Source organism: Sciurus vulgaris (genome assembly GCF_902686455.1).
Source record: "Sciurus vulgaris genome assembly, chromosome: 5".
Lineage (NCBI taxonomy): Eukaryota > Metazoa > Chordata > Mammalia > Rodentia > Sciuridae > Sciurus > Sciurus vulgaris.
The window spans coordinates 23,726,161-23,751,422 of record NC_136465.1 but is presented as its reverse complement, the minus strand read 5'-3'; the positions used below and the strand labels follow the sequence as shown (position 1 = coordinate 23,751,422).

Below are 25,262 nucleotides of genomic sequence, written 5' to 3'. Positions count from 1 at the left end.
TAACCCTTTCTCCTTATTTCTGCCTAGTTTCTGCCCAATTTTGAGAAATGGTGTTTAGTGTTTTTTTTTTTTTTTAATTAGGTGAAATAAAATAATAACTTTGAGATCAATAACACAATTTTAACTCTTTTTCCCTCTGAATCGAGTCTGAAAAACAAACCTCCAAGCCTCTGGACACCATGCTTTTCAAGTCTACGCTTCAGAGTTTACAGGTGTGTGCCTGGGGCAACCAAAACAAAGATTACAGTAGTGAAGATGGCTGCCTCCCAGGCTCAGATAAAAGAGGTGCCTCCCAGCGAGTTTCTCGGCGCCAGCCCACCTGAGGTCAGACTTGGGATTCTCCCCGTTTAGGGCAGGTGTTGAGGCCCTTGCAAGTCTGGGTTTTAAGCTCGCCCTCTGTTTTCCTAGTCTTCCTCCTCCCCGATTATGAGTTTTTGGGTCTGCAATGGTCCAGACCTGCTCGGGGTGTGTGGGAGGGTGATACCTGGGGGAGAAATGCCTGCTGGAATCCCGCAACTGGACAGAGGCCCCGGGACTGTCCCCCACCGATTCAGCACGCCACTCCCGGACCTCGGGGGCAACAAGCACTTCGCAATGGCCCTACGGACTAAGTGTCCAGGACTGGGCGAGCAGGCGCCAAGCAGAGCGGGATCGATTCCCGCCAGGGCTGCTCCCGCCCTTCCTCTGACCCGGCCCTCGTGTCCCGAGCAGTCGGTCTTGGGTCGCCCGGCACCGCGAGGCAGGAGGAGGACGCGGCCAGCCCTCGCCCCGGGCTCCTGCCTTCTTCACTCAGCCGCCACTCCCAGCGCCATCTCCCCGGGAGCTCCATTTTCCAGGCGCGTTTTCCTCCGGGAGCAGGCGTCTGTCCCCAAACCTCCCTCGTCGCTGCCCCCTGGGGATCTGGTTTCCCGGGCCCCGGGCTCCTGCGGCGCCTCCACCGGCCGCCGCCCCCACCCTGCCCCTGGGTGCGGCGGGGTCGGGCGCGCAGGTAGCTCAGCGCGGGGAGCGACTGGGCGCCCGGCGCCTCCCCGAGGTGCGGCGGCCGCTCCGGGGGGAGGCGCTGTGGCGCGGGGCCGCCCCCTCGCGCCCCGGGCGCCGGCTGCGGCTCGGCCTCCTTCTCCTCCTCTTCCTCCGCCCTCCTTGGCTGGGAAAGTGGGAGGCGGCGGCGGCGGCGTGCTGTGTGTGCGCGCGTGAGGGGGGCAGCAGAGAGGAGTCTCCCGGTGCCACCGCGGCGTCAGCGACACAGCGAGCGGCGGGCGCGGCGGGGCCGCATCTGCATCGGCCGCGGCCGCCGCTGCGGGGCCGCGAACAAAGAGGAGGAGCCGAGGCGCGAGGTAGGGCGCGCGGCGGGCGCGGGGCCGGGGACCGGGCGTCGGCAGACCCGGGCCGCGGGGGCGGCGGAGGTCGCGGCGCGCCCCCACCCCCGCACCGGTCAGCCGCTGTCCCCTCACCCGCGCGTCCCCCTGGGCCGGCCACCCGGCGCTGCGGGAACCGAGCCCGCGGCCTCTCTGCCTTCTCCGGGCAGGAAGCTGCCCGGGCTCCGTGCCGCGGTTTCCCCGGGCGCAGCCCAGCGCCTCCGCTTCCCGGATGGCTCGCTGGCTCTCCGTGGAGTCGCCTCATCTCTGCGGGGCGACAGATCTGCGCCCCGTGGCACTTTGTGGGACAGAGTTTCGCAACTTAAGGCTGCACGTTTATTTTTAAGTCCTTGAAAACTTCCAGCAGTCGTGTGGGGAATTTTCGTCCTCAGCCTGACCTAGTGGGAGACGGAGATGAGGCTGCTGGGTGAGACCCCCGTTCCCGGACCCCTCCGGCCCCGGCCCCCGCCCGGGACCATCCTCTGCCCGCCGCCGCCGACACCTGGCCCGAGTGTGTCTGCGGCGGCGGCGGCGGCGGCGGCGCGCCTCCCTGCGGGGTCGGGACTACCTGTGCTCGGCCGCGTGCAAGCGGGGCGCAGCCCTGGGCTCCCCCGCCCGCCGTGGCCAGGAACAGCTGTTGGTGCTGCCATCCCAATCTTTTCGCCCCTCTTTTCCTAGGCACTTGCATTTACATCTGTTTTAGGGGTGGTGGCGGGGGGCAGGGGGGCGGTACAGTAACTGGCTTGGATGCTTTTTCCTGAATGGGCCCCATCTTTTCATATTCTCACAATTTTCAGCTTAGCATTCCATTGTCGAATTCTTTGGGTGATAATTTTGCCAGATTTTCTGAATGGAATTAGGACAGGCCGTTCAGAAATCTGTTTCGGAGTTTGTCAACCACTACCACGAAGGGTGGCTGTTATGTCTTAGCTATTTTCAAGCACATCTTAGTTCTGTCCTTAAGAACTGTCAATCTTCAGCTCTTGGTTGGGCAAGATTAAACAGTTGTTTTTAAGGCAGAGAAGAAACATATGTATTTAATATTGGAATCTTTTGCCACAAGGATCACCTGAACCTTGGTTTCTTAAACTGTGAAGTGGCTTAAAAATTGGGAACTTAGATTTAAAAGTAGTTTCAGGTAGAGAAAACTCAATTGCTTCTGTTCAGCTTCTCCTGTGAGTTGAAGACTGTACTAAGGCAACTTTCAGAGCTGAAAAAAATTTTCTTTACTGCATTTTATATATCCTGTTTATTGCAGGAGTCCTGTAAAATAATTGATGGCCATTTCTGCACAGCAAACGCCTAGATAGCATTAGGGATTAATTCTGAATTGTTTAAAAAGCCTGTTTTGTTTTTGTTGACTTTGGAGTTTAGAACCACATTCCAAAGCAATGCTACACCATGCAGAGGAAGCACTTTTGTATACTTTTTGGTTCTTGGCTCCTCTGTGAACTTTTCTCCAGATAACACTAATTTTCTCTTTCCTCCTTCTATCCCCATGACTCTAGAGCAAAGTCTGAAATGGATGTTACATGAATCATTTTAAGAGCCGCACACAACTATGAACATTTCTGAAGCCTTTTTCTCAATAAAGTAGATCAAGATGGATGAATCTGCCTTGTTGGATCTTTTGGAGTGTCCTGTGTGTCTAGAACGCCTGGATGCTTCTGCAAAAGTCTTGCCTTGCCAGCACACATTTTGCAAACGATGTTTGCTAGGTATTGTAGGTTCCCGGAATGAACTCAGATGTCCTGAATGCAGGACTCTTGTTGGCTCTGGTGTTGAGGAGCTTCCCAGTAACATCCTGCTGGTCAGACTTCTGGATGGCATCAAGCAGAGGCCTTGGAAACCTAGCCCTGGTGGGGGCAGTGGGACCAACTGCACAAATGCATTAAGGGCTCAGGGCAGCACTGTGGCTAATTGTAGCGCAAAAGAGCTGCAGAGCTCCCAGTGTGGACAGCAGCCTCGGGTACAAGCCTGGAGCCCCCCAGTGAGGGTGAGTAGCCTGCAGAGGCAATTTGGTGAATAAATGTTGTAATGACCACATTTTTCTGTACTTTTTGGCTTTATATTTTCTAAATTAGCTCATTGCTTAAGCAGCTGCACTATCTGGAACAGATAGGAGATTATACCTCTTTACCTCATGGTCTTTATTTTTTTCTTTTTTAATCTGGAAATGAGATAAGATGTAAATAATATAATTTTCTGGTTTTTCAGATTTTCTCCAGATAATCTTCATTGTCTTTTAAGATATATTTTGGGAAACAGGTAACATTTATTCAATGAAATCTAAAACAACAGTTTTTTGCCCCTATTTAAAAATGAAATTTGATACGGTTTTCGCCTTTTGGTGGAGTTGGGAGTCGTAATTGTGTGCATGTGTACATATGCATATTTATGTGGTAAATATGCGTGTGGATAGATCATAAGTAGGAAATCGATCCTTATTTTTTTGTGTTGCTTAGAGTCATTCTCTTGATTTTATGAATGCACAGCACAGAATTTACTGGTTGGAGGATTTCTTAACAAATCATGGCCACAGGTAGTAGAGTTTCGTTGCCATAGCAACAGAATATCACTTAGGACTATGCTGAAACATCTAGCTTTATATTGGGCTTTACAGGCAGTGAAATGAAATATTTCCATCAAAATGATTTTTCATGGGGTTGGGCTGAAGTAATTTTAGGTGAAGTTAAATATTTGCACAGTTGTTACGACTTAAATTTCTAGAAGGTGGAGTATTCCACATAAATATAAATTACTTTGCATATGCTGGCTTCCTGATAAGATGGTCTTTTGTCATTTTTTTGCAAAAATGAAAATAGTCACGGCCATCAGATAATGAAAAGAGTTCCATTTTTGTTGGAAGAAGCAATTTTGGTAATTGGCCAGAGTGGTAAAAGTCTATTTTTAAAGAACAGTTAAGCTGGGTTAGAATTTTGTTTTCGAAATGCTCATAGTCAAAACTCAAAATTGACTTCTTTCATTTAATATAGAACTTCCTATTGGGATAGCATTATAGTATGAATTCACAGATGTGAACATCAGACAGCTGCAACTGAGTAGTAGTCTCCTCACTTCCTTCTCAGGCTCATCTTTAACAAATGATATATTTACATCACTAAATGTAAAGTATGAAGCATTTTAAATCACTAGAAAATTGTTTGGATCATTAGAGAACAGTTTCCTCATTTGGCTATCAGGTTTCTTTTCACATATAATTTCTTTTTTTAAAGATAGGGAAAACCAGGCATGCCTATGATCCCAGTGACTGGGGAGGCCGAGGCAGGAGGATTGTAAATTAGAGGCCAGTCTGGGCAAGTTGGTGAGACCTTATCTCAAAACAAAAAATAAGAAGAAAAAGGGCCTGGGGATGTAGCTTAATGCTATAGAGTGCTATAGAGTCTTGCATGCAGAAGGCCTGGTTTCAGTCACCAGTAAAAACAACAACAACAACAACACACACACAAATAGGGAGAACTTTGAGTTAAGGGGAGCTCTCCATATTTGGAGCCTACATGTTGTGAAATTGACCTGCTTCTTTCCTTTTTACTTTAATTTTATGGCATTTACTGGTATCTTGTTTAGTATGTATGGATTCATGAATATTTTTACCCCAGAACCAGTGATCAAGTGATAATTTCTAAGACACCAGACTCAGGTCTGTTTACCTTAATGAAGAGGTAGATTTGCATCTTGGGAGAGGTTTGGTTTCCCTCTTAATTAGAGTAGGGAAAGCATGGCTTCCGGCTGTGAGGAGGAGTAGTGTCTTGGTTGTTGACACACCTTACCTGTTGTGAGGAATGCATTGAGTGATAAAAAGGAATTTCACTGATAAAAAGGAGAGTCTCAAGCATTCCACTTACTCTCCACTACATTTTAAGTTTTCTTTCTAACATAAAAATTGACCATTTAATGCTGTTTAAGTGAAAGATCTGAACTGCTCTACTCCTAAAATTCAACTTCATTTTTCTTAGGTTATTTGGAGATTTTGATCATGGTGTTGTTATTTTTTCTGGTTTATATGATTTCCCTAATTTGCTTTCCATTTTTTTCTTTGGCATGAGATTAATGACTTGCCAAGAAACTCAGCTGAACCTGAGCGTTATAACTCATGTAAAATGGTCGAGGTGAATCAGACAGATGTGTCTTGTACTACTACTGAGGTGGTTGGGTTGAAGCATATGTAAAATACCTATAAAAAGAACAATTTTTTTTGAGTTTCTCTTTAGCGTTTACTGGTACCTTTTGCTTGCAAGTACTCAGAATAACCCAGTCTACCCATATACTCCAAGCACCTGAAAGTAAATACATCTCTAGAATATGCTCTTTTTAAAAGTAGAAAGTCTGTAACATATAGCCACATGACGGTGTAATACACTCTTTTGGACACTACCTTGAGGTGAGCCAGGGTAATAAATCCCAAATATACATCCTCCTCCCTCAGATGTTCTGACACAACCAAATGGTGCTGTAAGCCTGTTTCCACATGCTGTGCAAAGCTGAAAGTGATAACGTGGAATGTTGCTTCAGTTTACTAGTTACGTTCTGTGTTACGTTAGATTGTGACCATGTGGCTTCCTCATGCATTTAGCCAGGGTAGGTTGAATGTTATCAGCAGATCTGAACATTTCCAATGTGTGACACACATCTTGTTCCCGGAATTTTAGTGTTTCCTGGCTAATATGAAGGAGAAAAGGAAAGAGTAAGTGTTAGATTGGAGTCACCATGGGATCTGCCAGTTCGTTACCTGGGATAAAGAATTCTTATTGGTTGTTGGTTAGAGTTCAGCAGCAGAATGAGCCACAGGGAGGAGACTGCACATACTGTTTCAACACTCTAAAACAGGTGCTTGCAGAATGTTAGTATCTGTCTAATCCTCTCTGTATTATATATGTGAGTGTGTGTGTGTGTGTGTGTGTGAATGTGAATGATATGGAGAACATGTTGAAGTTTTTAAGTAGTTCCTATAGAATTGTGACCTAATAGAATAAATTTCTGCTTTCTATGTGTAATTCCATTAGCTTAAAATTTAATATCTGTGCATGTATCCATCCACCTAAATATCATTACCTAATGATTTCACACTATTTCCGCCTCACAGTGAATTTATTCAGCAAAAATAGATTACGTGACCACGGACTGACACTAATTTATTCTTCATTTGTTCTTTCTTTAACAAGTATTTATTAAGCACTTACTGGGTGCCAAATTCTATATGAGAGGCTGAATAGTTAAGGATGGGCAGACCAGCAAGATCCTGCTGATGAATTTTTTTTTTTTTTTTTTGGTTGGTGGGTAGAGGGTGGGTGCTGGGATCAAACCCAGGTCTTTGCTCATGTTAGACAACTGCTCTATTGCTGAGCTACATACATCCCCAGTTTGTTGCTCTTGAACTTTTGAGTGTGGGGTCAGTCTCTCAGGAGAGACATTAATAACATAATTAATTCAGGTATGTAACTAAAGGTGATAAGTCCTATGACAGAGAACTAGAGGAGAGGGCAGGAGGACCTGTGTTTCATGTGAAAATAAATGTGTAGCTGGTTGCGGTGGCACATGCCTATAATCCCAGCAGCTCCGGAGACTGAGGCAGGAGGATTGCCAGTTCAAACTCAGCTTCAGCAACTTAGTGAGACCCTAAGCAGCTCAGTGAGACCCTGTCTCTAAATAAAAAAAAAATATATATATAAAAGGGCTGGGGATGTGGCTTAGTGGTTAAGCACCCCTAGGTTCAGTGCCTGGTTATTGCCCCCAATCCCCCAAAAGTGTATGTGTGTGTGTGTGTGGGGGGGGGTGTCTTAAAACCTTCCTTGAGGAAGAGGCATTGTGTGAGATCTTAACAGCGAAATAACGTTAATTTTGTGAGTGGAGGCTGAACAGGAGAAGGGGCAGAAAGGAAAAGCATCCCAAAGACCTTGACCTACAGCAGGAGGGGCTTGACTCCTAGGAATAATGGACAGAAGGCAAGTGTGAACTAAGCAAGCTGCAGGAATAAAGACAAGTCTTAAGTCTGCTAACCTACAAGGCATTGAGAATCCCCATAAGGGCTTCATGGGGTTAAGGGCCGGATGGGTGCTAGGGAAGTAAGGACTCTTCACTTGGGACTGGAAAGATGGGTCACTGGGACTGTGATGAGCGGGGATTTAGAACTGACCTGGATTGCAGCTTGGTGGTAAAGGATTGGAACAGAGGAACAGTAGAGAAATCTAAATATGAAGGAACACAGGTGAAATTCCCTTTGCCCTGCAAGCGCCAAGTATGCATTCATTTTTTCATAGCTACAATCTCACCTCCTTTCCCTTTTCTAGTTTCTTACTACTCTTAAGGGGTGGAATGTATCCTTCAAAATTCTTCTAATTGAAATACTAATCCCTAGTACCTGAGAACGTGGCTCTGCGGAGATAGGATCTTTAAAGAGGTGGTTAAGGTAAAATGAGGTTACATGCATGGACTCTAATCCAAGGTGACTAGTGTCCTTATAAGAACAGAAGATCAGACAGAGGGAAGACTATGTGAAGACACGTGGAGAAGACAGCCGTCTGTAAACCAAGGAGAGAGACGTTAGAAGAAAACAGCCCTGCCAACATCTTGATTTCAGACTTCTAGGCTCTAGAACTGAGAAAACAGATTCTGTGTTGTTGAAGCCACACTCAGCTGATTGTGTGTATCTCTAAAGATCAGCCCTGAGTGACCTCTTTGTCCACTGCCAGTCCCGTCAGCCCCTGTTACCCCCAGAAACCTGTGATGGCCTAGCTCATTTGTGTCTTTTCTTCTGAGTTGGAATACCCTTGGGAAATAGTTCCAACTCTCCCACCCACCTCAGCTGCCCCAGTTGCCTGTTAGAGTTTAATAAAATAGATAGGAATGCTGAAAGAAAACTGAGGCTTATGTGACAATATACCAAATACACAAAGTTTTGGAGGAAAGGGACAAAAATATCAAGAGTGGAGAACTCCTGCTACTCTCCTGTCTTTAACCAACTGGATTCATCTCTAACTGGAGTCCGGCAAAGTGCTTTGCAGGACCTACTGGCATCTGTGGAGATCTCTGAGGCTCAGTTCTGTGCCATGATCTATGTACTATGCCAGGACAGGTGGCATCAGTGTGTGTTTTTGTTCAGAGAGTCTGCATTCTGGGAAGGCGGAATGCATAAGAAATGGCAAATAAGTTAGCATATTGTGTAGCTCCAACTGGTGGAATAAGGGATAGACTGAGTCTATATAATGAGGTTTGTGCTGAGTTTTCCCTGGATGAAATGCACCGTCAAGGGTGGATTAAGTGTGGATTAGAGTGGTCAGAACGTGCCTCCCTCGTGTGGAAGGGTTAAACACGGTCAAAAAATGGATGTCTGCATAGATGGGGATGAAGGACTATATTAACTCATACTGGACCTAGGCAGGACATTTAACGTGGTGGTTTGGATAAGAGAGCTCTTTTGATTTTTTAGAATGACTGAATTAAAATAGGAGAGTGGGGTCTTTTGGGCCAAATGACATTGGTTGCAGATATTCTTGACCATGTATTTTATTCATTTCATCCTAGATCCCTACTCCAGGCCTTGTGTCTGTTTTACCCCTGACCTTTATATTATTCCTAAGCTGGCTCAGTGGTGACATCTCTGGTGTCAGGCTGACATCTTTTTTTTTTTTCTTTTTTTCTTTTGGCCGCCTGCCCTGCTTTTGTGGTAATGGGGTTGAATCCAGGGCCTTACTCATGCGAGGCATGCACTCCACCACGGAGCTACACACCTCTAGCCCCAGACTCTGGCATCTTGAGTGGGGTAGAAGGCAGGAATGGGGAAGGGAGACTGTGGCGCACATATGGTAATTTAAAAACAGAAATGCTTAGTAACTTTTTTTTTAATATGTCACACTTTTTATGGAACTGTAGTCATATACATCTCCCAATTCCTCTTGAGGGATAGTAGTATTGAAAAATGGGAAAGAAAGTAAATTTCAAAAGGGGTATATAACATTTTGGTTGTAAAATAAATTCAACATTATAGATGTGTATGTCATTAAGGGTGTATCTTCTAGACCTTTTCATATACATTTATAGGTGTATGCATATGGTATTTTGGTTTTTTATTATAAATAGAACTTCATACCAGGCATAGTTGGTGACTTGCCAGTTAATTTAATATGTCTGTGACCTAAGCTTTATTGCAGAGATGTTGGAGGTATGAAGCTGGAGGAAGGTGGATTGAGTTAGGTTTATCTTTGACTTTTCAGAACCCTTTGTAGTGTCTGACGCGCTCAAAGGAGGCATGCTAAGTGAATGAGGGAGCCGCTGGTCACTCTCTAGGGACCCTAAACCATACTTTCTCTCCACATTTTAACCTCTTTTTTGTGCTGTTTCCTTACACTCTGTAAAGTAAAGTAAAGGGATAATACTTGCTTAGCCTATTAATGAATTCTTATGGATAAATGCGAGAATCGATGTACACATACTTGGAAGATTGTAAAGACTATGTAAATGGATGTATAATAGTAATAGTAACAATTATTACTATTATGATGAAAGTAGTTATTGTCTTCCTTACAGAGGAGGAAAATATTTCTGTTTTGGGTGGCAAAAACATAAGTGATTGGTAAGAAAAGATCATAAAATGGATAGTGTTTTGATACAGAGCTACCAACGAGTATGGGAGCTCAGTTATTTGGTCACATACACATGACAAGCTGCATGATCAGCGTCCATTCTTTTTGGCCATCCCTGGAGGTTACTTTCCTCATTTTCTTTATTTACAGTCATGTGTCACTTAATGACTGGGACACGTTCTGAGAAATGTGTTGCTGGGCGATTTTGTCACTGTGAGACTGTCTTGGAGGGCACTTACGCAGACCTGCTTGGCATAGGTCAGGCACTAGAAGTGACCTCTTGGTGTAATCAGGAAACATGGTGAACCCGGGATGGATGTGGCTACTGCCAGTGTAACACGCAGACTGCTTTATGGTAAACTCATTTTATTTTAAGTATAAGAACACTCTAAAATAATGATAAATATAGTAAGTATGTAAACCAGCAACACAGTTGTTTATTATCAAGTTTTATGTATTGTACATCATAATATGTGTTATTCTTTTTTTTTGTTTGTTTGGTATCAGGGATTGAACCCAGGAGTGCTCAACCACTGAGCCACATCCCCAGCCCTTTTTAAAAATATTTTGTTAGAGACAGGGTCTCACTGAGTTGCTTAGGCCCTCGTTAGGTTGCTGAGGCTGGCTTTGAACTTGCAATCCTACCTCAGCCTCCCGAGTCCCCGGGATTACAGGTGTGCGCCACCATGCCTGGCTTGTGTTATTCTTTTTTATGACTGGCAGTGTGCGGTTGGTTGGTTTACACCAGCATTACCACAAACACGTGAGTGATGTTAGCAATGTGACATTGTGACAGCTTTGATGTCACTACCCGATGGGAATTTTTCTGCTCCGTTATCATCTTAGGGACCCTAGTTGTATATGTAGTCTGACCTTGACTGAAACAATTGCACATCGCTATATATCACTGTTGCCCCCCCCCCTTTTTTTTTTAATTCTCCTTTGGGTGACTGAAGGAGAGAGAAGATTATTCAGTGTTGCTGGCTGGGCAAGGAAAGGGAAAATTAGAGACAGGCTTCCACCTCTACCCCGTCTTTAGCTGCAGCTCCTCACCTGGCTTCTGCATCATCAGGTGCAGAACTTCAAGGTCTGTTCACCTTCCTGCCTCCCAGCCACCTGTACTGCTCTGCAGCTGTGGTCTGTATGCCAAGGGGTTGAAAGGGGAGCGTGGGGGAGAAGGGTCCTTTCCTTTCCTTCAGTTGCTTTCCCAGGTTGTGTTCCCAAATTGCTCTTTTTGCCCCATAATTAGTTAATGGTCTCAGCGGAGGGGAAGACTTACATCAGAGGTCCAAAAGGTGTATGGGAGTAGGGGCAGTCCTCAGTCCCTGCTGCTCTTCTGTTGTCCACTGTCTCTTCCTCATCTTCCCAGGGTCCCCTGGCTCCCCTGGGCACAACTCCATCACCTCTCACAGGGAGAATGCCTGCTTTTTCCCGCACTCTAGGCAGATCCATTGATTAATCCTTCCCCTCTCCAGTTCAAGCAAACAAAGATGATCCGTGAAGATCTTTTTGATCTTAAGGCCAAAAGGCAAATGACTTTGCAGTTTGCTCTGTAGCAGGGTTGTTCACAAGGATCCCAAGTACAGCAATCTAGTACATATGGCGAGGTGTACTCAAGGTGGACATATTCCACATGTTGACACAGGGAGGAACTCCGCTAGCAGGCAAGCTCTGTTTGCATGGAAGCAGAGTATAGTGAGGGGTACTTACGGTAGAAATTGAGTGCTTGGAGACAGGTTTGCCACTGAGAATCCCTTCCCTAAGCTCTTAGGATGAAGAATATGCATACCTCCCATCCTCACTTAATTTTTTTTTCAGGGACTTCTGAGAGTAGCAACCTCAAAAAAAAAAAAAAAAAAAAAAAAAATCGCTGAAACTCTGGCCACCCTTCACGTGGGTCCCTTTCCAGCGTATGTTACTGCCAATGCCTAGTCACCAGGGTGGTAGCAGTTGCTTCATGAATGGCAACATATGGGTAGCTGTAAACACAGCCATTTTAAAGATAGATGTGTGAGTGGGCTCTTTCAGGGTAGCTGGGAAGGGAATGGAGGTGCCATTTCAGATGGCTGACAGTAACAGTGAAGTAGTAGATTATTTGCGTTGTGAAACATGGAAAAAGTGAGCAGTAGGAGGATGTGCAAATGAATTTTTAAGTTAAATACAGTGCAGAAAGACATGGCTGTCAAGCTTTTTTGTTAGCCTACGGAAGTAAATTCCTTAAAGTGCTTTTTTTTTTTTTTTTTTTTTTTTTTTTGGTAAGGAAAGAATTGTTTTGAAATGCATGAACAGAAGTGAATTTTCATTATTTTAAAATGTAGTGAGTGGTCCTAAGCTGTGAAGAATTATACAGAAATGAAATTAAGGTTTGCTGTAGGATATTCCATGTCTAGTTTTAATTTAGGTAAAGCTCCCCCAAAGTGATACTGTAGCAATAGAGTAAGAATATCAATATAGGATACAAATAGCCCTGGCATTTATATAAGATTCCTGGAAGTTTGTGTGAGCACCAGTGGTTTAAAGTTGAACATTAGGTACGTAATAAGGAGATTTACTTCCTGTAGTGCTAGAAATATTCCTGCATTTTAATGTACATAACTGCCTGTTTTCTTTTTTTTAATATTTTTGTTTTTTAGTTGTTGACGGACACAGTACCTTTATTTTATTTCTATGTGGTGCTGAGGATCGAACCCAGAGCCTCACGCATGCTAGGCAAGCACTCTACCACTGAGCCACCACCCCAGCCCCAGCTGCCTGGTTTTTAAATCTTTAAAGAACAAAACAGTGAACACATATTAGCCCAGCATATGTGACACCCTGGGTTTGAACCCCAGCACTGCAAAAAACACACAAGCAAGCAGAAAGACAATTTGAACACATAGATTAAACATTAATAAATGTAATACAATTAAATTTCAAACTTCAGATTTTCATTGTCTGCTCAGCCTATTCAAAGTGACCTTTGGTTAGCAAATCTTTCATTTTTTTCCCCATTATAAAACTTGTTTTTGAAGCACGGCCTTTGATGAATTATTTCCAGCATTTCATATGTTCTTACCCTCTCCCCCCAACAGTTGAACTCAGCTGAAGAGCTTACATCTGAGGCTAAATATTTTTTGCCATTTTTGAGAGGCTTAATTATTTTCATTCAAGTCTTGATTGTGCTAGTAGTGACACTTTTTTTTTTTCTTTTCTCATTTTTATGATGTGCAGAATATTAGAAGATATTGAGACTGTTTGAACACTGTTGCACCAAGGCTGTTGTTGGAACTGAAGTGTTGGTTGAAAGGCACTGTCATGTGACAGCTTGAAATGTTTATATATCACCTGTTTCAAGAAAGTCCAAGTCTGTCATCAGAAAAATATTGGGTCTCAATGTGTGAGGCAAGAAAATGTATCATGTGCGGAAGTCGAAGATCTAGACCGTTGAAGGAGTGAGGAGGCCTGGTTTCCAGACCTGGCTTTGTGATTTTAGGCCAGTGCTTTCTCTTCTGTAGGTCTTAGTTAGTTTCTTCATTTATCAAATGGGGCTTACTGGATACCTGAGATCCTTTGCAGACCAGAAATTTTTAAGCATAGTTACCCTAGCGAAGGCCAACTTTGATACTGGACACAGAACAAACGGAGTTGGGTATCTCCATATTGTCTTGGTAGGATGAGACAACATGTGTCTCTTCAGTCCCCTTGGGCAGCAGTAGTCTGCCTCTGCTGGCTCTTAAGCCCACACTGTGCCTGCCATGGAACCTTCAGGTGAACTGTGAGGAAACCTGTCGTGTTTTTTTTTTTTTTTTGTACTGGGGATTAAACCCAGGGATCCTTAACCACTGAGCCACATCCCCAGCCCTTTTTTCATATTTTATTTGGAGACAGGCTCTTGCTGAGTTGCTTAGGGCTGAATTGCTGAGGCTGGCTTTGAACTCTCCATCCTCCTGCCTCAAGCTCCCAGGCTACTGCGATTACAGGCATGCACCACTGTGCCCAGCTCTGTGGTGTTTTGAAGTGAGGACAGTGTAGGGGCCTGACTTAATCTCAGGCCCAGATGCAGCTGGTTTGCTCTGTAGGTCTTGTCTGCCCACCGTTACCTACTTCTGTTCTGCATGAGTAGTATCCTCATGTAAAAATTCTCACACACTGAAATTCCAGCAGTCAGATCTTATTAGTAGGCTGTTGCACTGGGGCCTAATTTCCCAACACATGAGTTTGGGGTACATGTTAAACTATAGCAGCAGGCAGTTCAGTTTCTTTGGGGCCAGCAGGTCTGGAGGGGGCAGTTCTAGAGGGGATGACCATGGAATTTATCTTCCACACTTGGACATGTTGGAGAGTGGACAGGGATGCTGTTGGTAATCTTGCAGAGTCAACAGAAGTCAGCCAGAACTGTCTGGGGCAGATAGGGCCATATGATCACCCTTGCTGAGGATAGCATGCGTAAGTCCAGGATACAGAAGGAGGTCTCATCAAGTGTAGGGAAGATGCCAAAGAATACAAAGTTTTTTCAAAAAATTTTCAAGGGAAATGCAGAGGAATTGACTTCGTCCTCTGAATACTTCTTTTTGTGTACTTGGTGATTCCTACTGCACAGAAAATGTGATATAGAGAAAAGGCAGGAGTTTACCATCGGGGAGAACTTCTCTGTTTCCTGTTATATATATGGCTCTGGGCAAGATACTTCCTGAACATCTTGACTTGTAAAATGGTTTTCTAAGTCCATAGGGTCACATGAGGGAAGGAACCCTTAGTGCTCCGTATCCAGTAGTTGCTTAATAAACATTAGTACCTTCAGTTTTCACTTGCTAGAAATTAGAACTTTTAGTACCACATCACAGCCATGTTAAGTAAATGGCATGTGTGTGTGGGGGTGGGGTTGGGTCCTGGTAATTTAATTAACCAACACTTACATTGTTAATGCTATAGGACATTTCATAGTATTTAAACAGTGAACTTAAACTTTAGGTAACCAGACAGTTTATAAGTTGGAAACTACAGATGGTATTATATATGTAGTTTAGTCCTCGTTCTACCACTGATTATAGTATGATACTGGTTAAATCAGCTTCTGTGTACTTAATCTGTAACAGGAAATGGTAAGCAATATTATCTCTTGTACCTCCTCTTCCTCTCTTACCCTATGATAAGATAGGTGGTCAGTGGAATTCATCATATACCATCTGTGACTGTTCACCTTTTCTTCCTTCCTCCCTGTGTAGGAGAATCATGGTTTGAAGAGTTGAATATACATACCTTTTGACTTAGTTTTTGTGTGTGTGTGTGTGTGTGTTGCTGGGATTGAACCCAGGGCCTTCTGCGTGAGAGGCAAGCCCTCTACCAACTGAGCTATATCTCCAGCCCCTAGTTTTTTCTTTAGTATTGAAAAGACTTATTTCCCTATGTTAGTCATCTCCCTGTGACAAAATGCCTGAGATAACCAGCGTAAAAGAGGAGAAGTCTATTTTGGTTTCAGAGGTTTCAGTCCGTGGTGCTTGGCCTTGTTGCTTTGGCTCTGTGGTGGCACAGTACCTCATGGTGTGGTGGAGGAGTCTGTTGACGTCATGGTGGCCAGGAAGTACAAAGAGAAAGGAGAGACCTGAGTCTCAATATCCCCTTCAAGGACCTGTCCCTGATGACTTGACTTCCTGTAGGCTCCGCAGTCTGGAGGCCAAGCCTTTAACACATGGCCTTTGGAAGACATTTAGGATCAATCTACGGCAGTAGACGGTCTGTAAGGGAAACTAGGTGTGTGTTGCAGTGCAGTTGTAACTTTTAAAAATTAATGTTAGGAAAGATTATCATGCCTTCATATGGTGTTTGAATGCCACTCATGTGAATGCATGTGTGTATGCATATATGTACACATATGTATGAATCAGGAAGAGAGAGAATGAATATATGTCGGTGTGTGTTGTGTTTATTTCTTTACCTTTTCCACTCTTTCCCATCTTTCCTGCTACTTCCATAGCAGTAAGATTATGTAATGTAAATATCATTGGTCAGTTTATCCATGTTTTGACTATTTTTATGTCTCTTTGATCTGGAACAACTGGTTGTGTTAATTGACTGAAACCATTTCTGATTTTAGTCATGTACAGAAACAAATGCATTTCTGTGACTGATAACTTTTTGATGAATTTCGGAAATTCAGCCACAGGAAGGAACCTTGCTATGCTTCAGCTTTAAATAGGTTATTTATTTATATTTTAACTAGCTTCTAATTTATGCTAAACCACTTACTGATTTTGTAGAGTAAGAGAGGACACTGGGTGAACACTTTATGAAAACCGTCATTTACTGTATTTTAAAAGAGTGTGTTAAAAAGGATATTTCAAAGCTTCGGGCAACTTATTTCATGCCTTTCGGTCTTCCTAGCCAGGAAGTTCTCATTTTGTATCAAGTGTAAATCCCTGTCCTTGCAATTTAATCTCCTTCCCCGACTCGCCCCATGTTAATGGAAAAGAAGTGCTCCCTGGTCCGCTCTTCCTCCTGACCTTGCCGGCTATTGTGCAGCCCTGACCTCCTCCCCAGCCATCTTTTATCTGAACTAAATAACTGTGTTTGCTTTCCATGTCCTCTTAGGACTCATTTCCGAACATTTTAATCATTTCAGTCGCTCTCCTTTGGACGCTCTCCAGCTCTTGCTCATCTTGCTTGGGTTCAGGTCCTGAAGAGCTCTTAGCGCCGTAATAAACTTCTGAATAGGGCTTCGTGTTGTGCAAGGGCCATCACGTGACCCTTCTGAACACGCTGCTTGTTTTTTACATCCGATTTTACCTGTCTTTAAAAATAACTTACTACCTTGCTGATTCATACTTTGGTTCACCTTCAGATTTTCTCTTTAATTTTCTTTCATCTTTTATTTGAGTGGTTACAGTTTTTACCACCTTCCCAAATTAAACTGCCTCCTGCTGTTTCTGTAGTTCTTATGGTAGTGTCAGTCATTTGCAACTATTAACAGGAATCAAAAACTGTCAATCCAAATGCTTTTTTAAAGTAAATGTAATTACATGGACGCTTGATCTTAAACACGTATATAGCTTGTCTATTACATTTTTGATTTTTGAGTGTCCTCTGCCTACACTTGGTATTTAATTGTTCTTTAATTGTGTTTTAGTTTTGTCTTCTGTACCAAGGTATAAGGAACTTGAGAGCAGGAGCAAATCTTTTTATACCTCTTTTTTTTTGGTGTGTTTGCACTGGGGATTGAACCCAGGGCTTCACCCTTGCTAAACACGTGCTCACCACTGAGTTACACCCCCCAACTCTTTCTGTTCCTTTACTGTGGAAAAAGTATTAGGTATTGGGTTAGGTAATTCACTTACTCTTTCTTTGTTTCTTTTTCTTTTTGGTACCAGGGATTGAACCTAGAGGGTACTTAACCACTAAGCCATATCCCCAGCCCTTTTTTATTTTTTTATTTTGAGACAGGGCCTCACCAAGTTGCTGAGGCTGACTTTGAACTTGTGATCCTCCTGCCTCAGCCTCCTGAGCTGCAGGGATTATAAGCATGTGCCATCACACCTGGCTTCAGTGACTGTTCCTTGATGGAATTGGTGGATGACCGCTCATGTTCCAGAATCTCAAGATCCATTTGGACACATTCATATCTTCATAAGTGAGAGTGCCTAACCACACATACATTTTTAGTGAGCTTAATCCCAAACATTTTTCTGTTATTTAAGTCAGCATTGAAAGTATTATCCAAAGACTGCATAAACCCTTATGAAACTTGACTATAATTGGATCCTGAGTAACCATGCTCCCGAGAGTGGCTCTTGAAACATTTGTGTTGCACCCACCATGGTGGTCTAAAAATCATGTTTTCCTAGCTTATTAGGAAAAAAATGTGCTGTTGAGTTGATTCAAAAAGCCTTATAAAAGTTAAAATATGTGATCTGTTATCTCTTGTCCCCGAGGCACATCATCCTGACATTGAGGAAAATGAAATAGACCAAGGGGAATTAACTGTCCAATGGTCATGTTGATTTTTACCCATCACCTTGTGATTTGTTTGCTTGCAAATCTAATTTTGGAATGAGAATATTACATTTAATAAAGGTCCCTGTTTTGATGCAGATCCTCTGTGCACTAAGGATTCCTGTGCTAAGTAATCCTGTGGATGGTCAGCAGCACAAGTAAATGTTGTGGTTAGCAATAGCACCTCCTCATTTTAAATCCCATGAGAAGCAACATGCACATTCAAAATTAAATTAAAATTCTTGAGAATGAAGCGGAAAGAGGGAAGAAAAGGGCAGTTAGAAGAATAAATTAGTCCCTAGGGATCCTTTCCAATTCTCACATCATAAGCCAGCCAGCTGTGATATAAAACATGACAGGGGCCCACGGCTCTCTGGTGCAGATACCTGCAAGGCTGATTCTCTGTGATTGTTAATGTATCAACTGTTTAACTATATGCATAGAAATACCTTGAGTTATTATTTCTCCTGGGGGAGTAAGCTATCTGATACCTACAAATAAGGAACACTAGATCCACGTACCGTTTGCATTATAGATTAAAGAGAATGGCAGATCCAGAGGAGAACTTAAGAAAACACTTGTGCTGTGGTTTCTAGGTATGCTACGAATGAAGAGCTTTGTGGAAGGAGTGGGAATTCTATGTGAATAGTTATTATTATGTAAATTCGTGTGTTGCTAGGTTTAAATTTCTCTTTGTGATCCAAACGTGATTTTTTTTTTTCTTGGATTAAGACATTTATTTTTTCACATTAATCTTCTATGTAAATTTCTCAGAATCCCCAGACTCACCCTGTGGCTTTTTTTCCTGGTACCCATTTAGTGGTACAAGGTCAGTTCTCATCATTAACAGTTGCTGTCTTATCTTTGTTGACTACCCCCATCCTGCCTGTAACTGTGAGTGCTTGCCAGTTTAGAATTTAAGCTGCCTATGTTCAGTGATATATGTTGAAATTTAGAATATGTGGAAAAAGAGTTTGTTTTGCTCATGAACGCATCAGTCCCTCAACACATTAATTTTCTGTGCCTGTACTGAAAGTCCAGCATTTCTTGGCAGTATTACCAGGCATACTGGGATAGTAAGCCAAAGAACAAAATAGGTGGGTCAAAGATAAATTGAGGCAAAAATTGATTTGTAATTAGGTACTGAAAATAAATTTTCCTAGTCATTTAAGTGTTAAGTGACAATTATACATAGTTGCTAATTATTAGCAACCATGTACTACTAGATAATACAATCTGCTCAGTTGGGAGTAATTATACTGCAACGATCTATCAGTAGCTTTCGGATGAAAACAGTAGCTACTGTATAGTTTGATAGCAGAATCACTTTAATGATCATGCAAACATTTAAGAGCTGATTTTATGGAACTCTGTATATCTGACTTTAGAGAGTGAATTCTTTTTGGTTCTGGGGTTTGAACCCAGGGGCACTGTACCACGGAACTACATTCCCAGCCCCTTTTATTTTTTCATTTTGAGATGGGGGAGGGTTGAGGGGTGTCTCACTAAGTTGTTTAGGGCTTTGCTAGTTTGTTGAACTTGACCTCGAACTTGTGATCCTCCTGCCTCAGCCTCCTAAGTTGCTGGGATTACAGGTATGTACTACTGGGCCTGGTCAGAGAGTAAGTTCCTAACACATTATCGTGGGGGGGTGATGTAACTAAATATTTGTCATCTTGAAAGAATGCATTATTATTTTAGCAACTCCGTGTTCCATTGGTTTCATGGCATCTAGGTTAGTCATGAATGAATTTACTCTGTTCTGAAAGAACTTGTTTTGCATTGATATCACTGTTTGAAAAAGGAAGTTGTGATAAATTTCATAAACTGAAAAATGTAACATGTTCTAAAATGTGAAAATGCAGTCCTTCTGCACTGTGGCCTGCACATGGATTTAATTGCTTTTTTCCTACCACATCTCATGTGGACAGCATACAGAGTCCTTACCCTTGTAGGCATACAATCTGTCCTTTACAGTCTCCAACTGATAAACACACTTATTTGGCACAAACACATATGATCAAAGGTGATCTGAACAATACATTGTTTTGATTAATGATTGCACAAGGCTTTTTTTTTTCCTTTAACATTTGAACGAAGACTGATATCTCAAAACAGTTTCGTTAATAAAATAAATAGAGGTTAAAGAATGAGACAGTTTCTGGTAGGCTGGGTAGCCCCAAATCATTCAAAAGTAATGAAGTAGTTTTCTGAAACAGATTGTGTTTCCTTAAGAAGGAAGCCACCTTTGTTCCATGTCACTGATGCATTCCTCATAGGTGAGGTCACCCTGCAGTGCTGATATCTCTCTCCTTTCATAAAAGGGAGATGTGGACGCTCCCAGTGCATTCCATTTCTCACAGTCTGTAAAATAAGGCTTAAATGTACCTGTCCATTAAAAGCTTTTGAAGGAGGAAAGCCAACCTCTCAGGCTTTGTGAACCATGAATTGACAATAAAACACAGTATGCTTCTGTTTTTCAAATAGCCTGTTTAAGGACAAAAGAACTATTCACTCCTACATGACTTTCATGTAGTTATAATAAAAGGCAGGAGGATGGTTATCTTGTTTTGTGCATGACTTTTAAGGCTGCTTGACTGAGATTATTTGAAACAATAGTTTTCAATTATTCTGACTAATAAAGTCATCCAGAGGAATGTGGGTTATGGAGTGTATAAAACTTTCTGTATTTCTTTCTTTAGGTAGAATGGAATTTAAGGAGTAACTCCCTTCTTCCCACCCTCTCATAAAATCTAAAGGGTAAAAACATTTAAGGAGTACCAGATTAAGGTCTACGTGTTGAAACCGTCTCCTAACTAAATTTATTGTTCCCCTCGTGTCTTTTGTTTTATGTTTTGAGATGGGATCTCACTGTGTCGCCAGGCTGGCCTTAGACTCCTGGCCCTCTAGTTATACCTCAGTTAGTGTGACACGTGTCTTTTCCTACACAAAGCGATATTATATAATGGGTCATTAGACTGCAGCAGTACGACTAAGTCCTATCTTTTCCTCCACCTCTGCTTCAGCCACCAGAATTTTCTTGCCATTCCCAAAAGCTTGAAGGCCTGGGGCCTTTGCACCTGCTCCTTGCCCTCCCTGGGAGGATGGCTTGCTCCTTTACTTCAGTTTGGTCTCTTCTCTTCTGTCACTTCCTTACGAAGGTCATTTCTGACCACCAATTCCAAACAAGCCCCTGACTCTCATCAGTCTTGCAGCCTTACCCTGGTTTATCTTTCTTCGTGGTACTTATGTCCATCTAAAATCATGTTATACATTTGTTTCCTACTCCACCCCAGTAGACTGTAAGCTCTTTGAGGGCCTGGACTTTGACTAAAATTGTTCTTGTCTGTATCCCCAACAGCTGGCACATTGCCTGGTACATAGTCTGCTCTTGGTAAGAATTTGCTAAGATAACAAATAAAATCAGTGAATGAGTTTTACTTACTGTGTGTTGGTGTTAATTATTCTGCAAACCTCATGTTGAAAAAATGTAGCAAGTAGGAAAGTGATTGTTAGTCATTCTGATGTTTAAGTTAGATTGAGTGTTTTCATAGGGGAGTGAATTAAAGTGTCATGTATGCTTATTTGGCATTTCACTTTGCGTTGTTTTATGAAGGTAATTGTGGAGTGATTTAAACAAATAATCTTGCCATGAGCCTTTTGGTTAAAAAAAAAGAGAGAGAGAGAGAGAGATGAGCAACACGATTGCAAACTATAGCAGCATCTCTGTTTTTAGCTCTTGGAAGTGAATACAAATCCTTTGTAACTGATGGCGTTGGTGTACTCTTAAAAGCAACCCAGAATGCTGGATAATGAGAGCATAGAGAAGAACACTTTTTCATGTATTTCTGCAAACTTCTGTGCTTAAGGTATTCTTGGGAAGAGAAGTGACATTGTTTTTTGTACCTAAAACTGTTGAAGGAGTGGGTGGAAGCACCTATTAATCTCAGCTGTGTCGTGACTTGAGCATCTTTCCTCATATGATGTAGCGTGGATTCAAATTAGCCTTCAGATATCCTTGCTTCTTCCCACTTGGCAGCATCTCACAATTGCATTGTGGGTTGGTTCTGTTGAGTGTCTGGAGCCTGATGACTGTAAGAAATGAATTTCCTTTTTCTAATACGCGTGTTGTATATGTATAATAAAATCCCCTGAAGCATCCCTGCAGAGGCACTCGTAAACATGAGTGCATCTTTGACCAGTTGGCATCCTTAAGTCTGCACATGCTTCCTCTAACTTATTGACTTAGGGAGTCACAGTTTGCCGAAAATAGATCCTTCCTAACGTGGCCTGTGGTGACCCAACACACACAGGGAACAGATGCTTGTGATTTTCACCATCAGATGATTGTGTGCTTACACGTGCCCTGGTACATGGGCTACTTCTCCTGTAGAATTAGAGGGTGCCCCTTTCCTCCAACAGGATGACTTAGTTCATTTCTGCTACCCTAACACAGTACCTGAGGTGGGGTAATTAATAAAGAACAGAAATTTATTTCTCACAATTCTGGAGACTGGGAAGTCTGAGACCAAGGTGGAAGGGCAAACTGACCTGCTGCCACATGAAGTCTCTCGCAAGGGCCTTAACCTCCTTCATGGGGAAGAGCCCCCCACCAACCTAGTCACCTCTCAAAGGCCCTGCCTCCTCATACCATCACCACATTGGCAACACCTGAAATTTGGAAGGCACCCATTCAAATCATAGCATGGGGATTTGCCAACCATGTTGAGCAGTTCCGAGGGCACCAGAGGTGAGCATGGCAGCTCCGGCTGGAGGAGGTCTGCTGCCTGCCACAGGCGGTTCCAGAACCCTTCCAGGTGAGTGCTGCAAGCCCCACCTCAGGAAGCAGGGTGTCTGTCCATGTGGGTGGTGCCCCTTTCCTCTTTCTATTCCTGTGGTCAGCTCGGGTTTCCAGCATCTTCGGGAATGTCCTGATAAACTCCTCAGGCTGGGATCACAAGGCCCCAAATTCCTTTGTTGTCTTCAGAACAGGAACACTGTTCCCTCTGGCCCCTAGCACAAGGTTGTGCCTCCCCCAGATGTGTTACCATTATTAGTCAAGTGCCACTACCTTGTTCCCCTCTCCAGAGTCCAGCCTTCCTCCTGCACGCAGGCTCAGGTTATGGCGGTCCTCAGCCTGCACCTCTGTCTTCTCCCTCTCCAGGCTCCGGCTCATACCCTCGACTTGCCTCACATTTCCAGGCCCTCATGCAGCTCCCAGGTGCCCCTTACATGGTCACATGTTGGTCACTCTCCCTCGGACCTGGTCCTCCACTCAGGTATCGCTGAGGATGCTGTGCACAGTTCTTCCACTCTGTAAATACTCTCTGGGAGAAGATCCCTCAGCTGGCGAGTCTGCCCCGCTTTGTTGGTCTCTAAGCCTATCGTGCTTGTCCCTCCTTACACTCTTAGTTTGCCTCCTGTCCCTCCCTTGCAGCTGCCTACCCACTTCTCCAGGCCCATTGTCTGAACCTTCCTTGTCAGTCCTCACCCTTTTCCCAATCAGCACATCTTTTTCCTCTGGTAAAATAGCACCTTTTATAATTCCTTAACTACTTTTTGTTTAATGTAGAAAAGCCAGTGGATAATAAAACAACAGGGGAAAGGCAGATTTTAATAATGTACTTCTCTCATTTTCCTAGAAAAGGGAACTTTCTACCTTCCTTTTGTAGATGAACAGTTATGAGATTACTCAAGTAGTTTTTTTTTTTTTTTTCCCTACAGCAGTCTTATAAGGTTGTCATCTTTACCCAGAAAGTATTTTATAGACGAAAAAATTTGAATGGGCTTTTAGTTTCAGAATAAAATAATTGCCAGTTAAATGACTTACATTAGTGGATCAGACCCAGTTAATATAAGTTTGTGTCTCTCTTAAAATAAAAGTTGAAAAATTAAATTTGTTCCTTGGTAATTTGATTTGTAGGGAGTGGGAAACAAAGGATTCCAAACAGGGCTTTAAAAATCAGTTCTAATTAATTGCATGTGCAGATGCATCAGCTACGATTGGGAGGCAATTAGTCTAATTATGTTTAAAATACAGTTGCATGCTTAAATAGATAATCACACCCTCAGGCCTGCCTATCCTTTTCTACTTTCTCCTTTAGGCACCTAGTGAATTTTTTGGCCATTAAGCATGACCTCTTCAGTGTCTTTTTTGGCCATTAAGCATGACCTCTTCAGTGTCTCACTTCAGAACAAAGTGACAGAATGAAGACTAGGAGGACTGCATATGCTCCTAGCTGGAGCTGGAGTTTGATAGTCAGTGATAGTGTCAGTTCAACATACCTAGAGAACTTTAAGATATGCTGGGGAAAACTTACATTCTCTGGTCCACCTTTGTTTTATTTTGGACTTTTTTTTTTTTTTTTTTTTTTTTTTTTTTTTTAGCTCTCTCCAAAATATGCTCCAATTTGAAGTGACCTATAGCTGAGTCCTATTTTGAATGTTACGCATTTCAAAGTGAGTCTTAGTGATCTCGTTCTCAGGAAATCTAGGCGTCTTCGGGCACACCATGCAGAGGGGCCAGGTGAAGTGTCCTCGGGCTGCTGGAGTAGTTTGATAACCACCGAGCCTTCAGTTGCTGCAGGTTAAGATGAATGTGGCACTCTTGACAAACTGTTTTTCTTTTAGACTTAAGCAACTCATATTTGCACAAGTGAATGGGCACAGGTGTTTATGATTGTTTTGCTTGCCTTTCATTAAAAACGAATGTGATCTCTTTTCTCTTCAGTAGATTGGGTTTTATTGGAAGAAGCTTTTGAAGGTGGTCTTGTGCAAATACTCCCCTATTGCCCTTCCTTTGGTTTCCTGTACATTAAAAATGATTTACGAATTACATTTTCATTTTATAGGATATCCTGCAGTTATAAGACTAGTCTTTATTACTGACCTACCACAGCGATTTTGCTTTTCTTTCAGCTGCATTTGCTATATTTCTGGCTGTGTTACTTGTAGCAGAAACTGAGATTTACTCTCATGGATACATTTGTAGCTGGATTTTGTGGTTTACCCCTGGTAGGCAAGAATGGGATCTTGAGCATAGACAGAAGTGCATAGGCAGTTGTATATAATGTACTATTTTTGCTAATCTGGTATCACAACATAAGCTTACTTCATCTGTGTGCTATCAAAATACAGTGGGTTTAGGTGGAGTATAGACAAACTTTGGAGACTTAAGGCAGTCATTTGAATATGTATATTACTGGTCACTCGGCTTATGATGTGACGAGTATGCACGGTCATTGGGGTCTTCTCTTCACATTTCATCCATAGACACAGGCATCAATCTAAGATTCGTTCAGAGGAAGAAGTTCCATTTTATTTCCTTCTTTGAGGTTGTCCT

General features: G+C 42.9%; 1 protein-coding gene across 2 annotated transcripts in view; it reads left to right on the top strand.

Moving 5' to 3' along the window:
- Nucleotides 1-1,157: 1,157 nt before the first annotated feature.
- SH3RF1 (SH3 domain containing ring finger 1) overlaps nt 1,158-25,262 on the top strand; it is a 157,066-nt gene continuing 132,961 nt past the window's right edge. Inside the window, exons 1-2 of one of the 2 annotated variants that reach the window (XM_079142950.1) lie at nt 1,158-1,334; nt 2,864-3,351. In XM_079142950.1, the coding sequence (XP_078999076.1) occupies nt 2,959-3,351 (393 nt within the window). In that variant the 5' untranslated portion in view covers nt 1,158-1,334; nt 2,864-2,958. Of the gene's footprint in view, nt 1,335-1,427; nt 1,783-2,863; nt 3,352-25,262 lie in introns of those variants that run through there. The other variant, XM_079142951.1, reaches the window with a different exon arrangement.